General features: G+C 30.5%; 1 protein-coding gene across 1 annotated transcript; it reads right to left on the bottom strand.

The window, feature by feature from the left end:
- Window positions 1–759: 759 nt before the first annotated feature.
- Window positions 760–1,431, bottom strand: LOC108762060 (uncharacterized). Its single transcript, XM_018508860.1, has one exon. The coding sequence runs from the start codon at window positions 1,429–1,431 to the stop codon at window positions 760–762; it is 672 nt and encodes a 223-aa protein (XP_018364362.1).
- Between the last annotated feature and the right edge of the window lie 2,259 nt (window positions 1,432–3,690).

The following is a 3,690-nucleotide window of genomic DNA, read 5'->3' as shown; positions in this document are numbered from 1 at the left end:
TTGCTGGGAATGTTGCTTTCCTCCACTAGGGTCTTGGTTTTTTGTGCGATTGTATTAGTCGGATCTTTGTCAAGCTTTTTGTATGCTTTGTCCGAGAGATGTCTGTTATAATTTGTTACACAACAATTGTTCGGTTTTGACGTTGTGAATTTGAACCCACGATATCTGATCTCTCTGTACATTGGAGCAGTACATTGATTTATTAAAGGTCCTCTATTGTGTTCTTTTCTTAATTCGTAGTTATCATTACGAATATTGACTATTCTTTTTAAATCTGCATTCCTAGACTCGTACATTCTATTTTTTAATTGCTCTAAAGGTTTATCGCATTTCCTAAGCATTTTCTTGAGCTCTTGCAAGTAATTTTCAAATATAAAAGCCGAATATTCATCTAACGTTCCCCATTTTAAAACATCATTAGCTAAATGTTGTAATGTATGAACGTTATAAGACATAGCTTGGATTCCGTATAGTGTGTCTTTGAAAATTAACAATATATTTTTCCAGCAATTGTTTGGCGTATCTGTTTTGTTCATATTCTAGATTCGGCGTCGCAAGAAAACGAATGACTATGGAAAGATGTAAGAAATGCTCATACACATCATCTCGGACAATGTTGCGTAATACTACCATTCCAATGTACAAAAGAAATTGACGGAACTCCGTAACTTTCATTCGATCAAGTTCTTCTAAACCTCTTGGTTTACGAGCAAATTCGCATGGAACATATTTTCTCAGATTCGTTAATCTCATCGAAATTTAATTTATTTGCTGAGTACCCAATTTCATGGGATTAAGTTTTCCAGTCATTTTATGCAGCATTTTTCTTGTAACCCCCAACAATACTACATACATGTAGTCAAATGGCACGTCCGAGACTAGATCATCGTTAAGCTGTAATGGTGATATTCCTGTATGATGATCTCTTTGAGTCTGATTTCTAAATGACTCTACAGTACGCAGACGGGCATTTAATTCAGGATATACAACACTACCTCTGTACTCGCCTTTTGTTTCACACTTACCACATGCATAGTATCCAGTATGATTTTTAATGCAACAAATGTAAGCCCTTGCAGGAGTATCACAAACGTAACAGATAATTTTTAATGAAATAATCATTCCATTAAAATTGATGCCAGTTTCTTTTAGGTTCTGTGCTTCTTCAACAAATTCTTTTAAAAATATATCAGGCGATGGAGGCTTCTTATGTCCATGAAATGCTCCAATAAAAAACAGCTTTTTATTATAAAAATTTCGGATACTTCCAAGAATATGCCACAGCTGACTATTGGAGCTTCTAACAAGCGGTAATCCATCGATGTTTATTGACAAAATAATTTCATATGGTATAGGTGCATCACTGCACGTTTTAAAAATAGCAATCAAGCCATTCGCAATTCCAAAATGAAAATATTTTCCATGTTCCATTGTTATTGGCTTAGCTGATCTCGGATTTTCAGAAGAGTTCGAGCATCTGCTGGCAAAGATTGCAAATCTTGTTCTTCTCGCAGTAATTGTAGGAGTTTATTAACGGATGTTAGAGTTATTCTTTCGTTTATTGCCCAATTGGCAAGATTTTTTTTTTCAGTCTATCCACGTTTAAACTCTTCTGATCTTCACTGCCTCTTTCTGAAGAAGTATCGCTTGGATATTCATCAGAATAAGAGACATCCAGTACATTTTCATCCGGCGTACATAGATCTTCATCATTATAAAAGTTCCCGTCGTTATGTTGTACTACATCATTCCTTTCTGTGGTTGTGCATGTTGTTTCTTCGTTAATGAGTTGTAAATCCTCATTGTAACAAAGTGCATTTGAAAGTGATATGAGATCCTCTTCATTTTCATCAGAATCGTCTTGTTGCAGTTTATCGAATATCACATCAACTTGTTGCTGTAGCAATTTACGCTTGTACCGAGCACTATACTGATATTTTCGTTTATTCGGCATAATTGAGTTCAGCCCTTCACGAAGAAATGTATTAAATTATTGTTTATCATGCAGTTTCATAAACATTCAGAAATATTTTTAAATATACAAAATAGAAATAATACAAACCAGGAAGAATTGCGTAATAATAGAGGAGAAGATGTATTATGGCCAGTAAATATTACATAACATGTATATTATATAATAGCCTTTCTTAATATTTCCGCTATTAGGTATAGCTAATTTTAGAGAATACTTATGGAATAATTTATTCAGTAGAGCTTGTCATTACACTCTATGTATGTGTGTGTGTGTGTGCGTGCGCGCGTGCGCGTGTTCTAATAAGGTAATATGTAAATGTTGTTTATAAAAGTTACCATTTATTATAACGCATTTTTACTTTCAAGCATTTTGAAACGTTTTTAAAGTACATTTTAATATTCACATTCTTTTTAAATTTGAGCCATATGGTCATGCAAATATATGTATATTTGAATGTGTTAATTGTTATTTAATTTATAACATTTATTAAAACATATTAAAACATTTTATTTGACTGTATACATTTCGAGTTATTCAAAGTTAAACAATAGCACATTTTGCTAATGTAGCTTCTTAAGTGTGTTGATTGCTGACGGTCTTTTTTTCGAGATCTTAATATTAAAATAATGCACAGTTTATTATATATGTACTATAGATTTTTAGTACTGAGCAGCCTATATGTGGAAGAAGTATGTGTACTTATATATTTGCATACATTCTGCAATATTTTACTTTTCTCTTAATTTTGTAACCGAAAATTGTTTTTTTTTTATACAAAACCAATTCTTGAAATCTCTATTTTTGTAGGAGGCCACATTATCATCCTTGTTCTGTCCGAGTCATTATGTATTGCCACATTTTTATAAATAATGTTCCAAAATAATAAATGTTTCGTATTAATCTAAAATCATTTAAACAACATTTTGACCAAAACAAATGTCAAGGGTTCGGTTTTAAATTTAAGTATTAATTATTAATCAAGTTATTCATGGGTCGGTCGTATTTAAAATATGTATTTTAAGTAAAAAAAAATAAAAGCGTAATTTATTATTTTAAAAAACTTAAAATCTATTTCTTGTTTTATATTTTTTACGTAAGTTACTGGAATCCATTTTATATTTTTTATTTTGAATAAAATAAATATCGTAATAATTTTTTACCGACTCTTGAAATTATTGTATAAAATGGGATGCCATAATACCATCTTCTCTAGTAATAATTTATGCATATAGATTCATAATATAATAATTAGGATGATATTTCAGGAGAGTTCCGTTAGCCCACATCACAATAGCACATAAGCACACATCTACTCACAACAGCCAGTGCATAGTAATTTTTCTACTACCAATGAGAAAAGCCATACATGAGATTGAACATATATAAATTCCATATTAAAGATTTCAATACAGTGAATTCTTTACGTCCATAATAGATCGCAATACTATTTCTCTGTTCAAAAGCGTGAAAGAGTAGTCCAATAACAAAATTCATTTAATAAAGTAAAAAAATGATGTGTAATGTCCAATATTATTTCTTTGTTTCAAATAATTAAAGGAATATGACAAATAAATAAATAAACATAATAAGAAAAGTTATAATGTTAAAGTTATTATAATGTTAAAACGGGAAAAATGAAAAATTATAACTTACTATACAATCAAGATTCAATGTTAAATCGATAAATAACAGTTGTCCAAAAAAAGTTGTCTAAA

The sequence above is a fragment of the Trachymyrmex cornetzi genome, unplaced genomic scaffold (assembly GCF_001594075.2).
Source record: "Trachymyrmex cornetzi isolate Tcor2-1 unplaced genomic scaffold, Tcor1.1 scaffold275, whole genome shotgun sequence".
Classification (NCBI taxonomy): Eukaryota; Metazoa; Arthropoda; class Insecta; order Hymenoptera; family Formicidae; genus Trachymyrmex; species Trachymyrmex cornetzi.
Note: the sequence above shows the minus strand (reverse complement) of the source record. Positions and strands in the feature narration are given on the sequence as shown.

Coding starts and splice junctions, on each gene's coding strand:
- LOC108762060 (XM_018508860.1), bottom strand. CDS start 1,431: ATGGAACATGGAAAATATTTTCATTTTGGAATTGCGAATGGCTTGATT.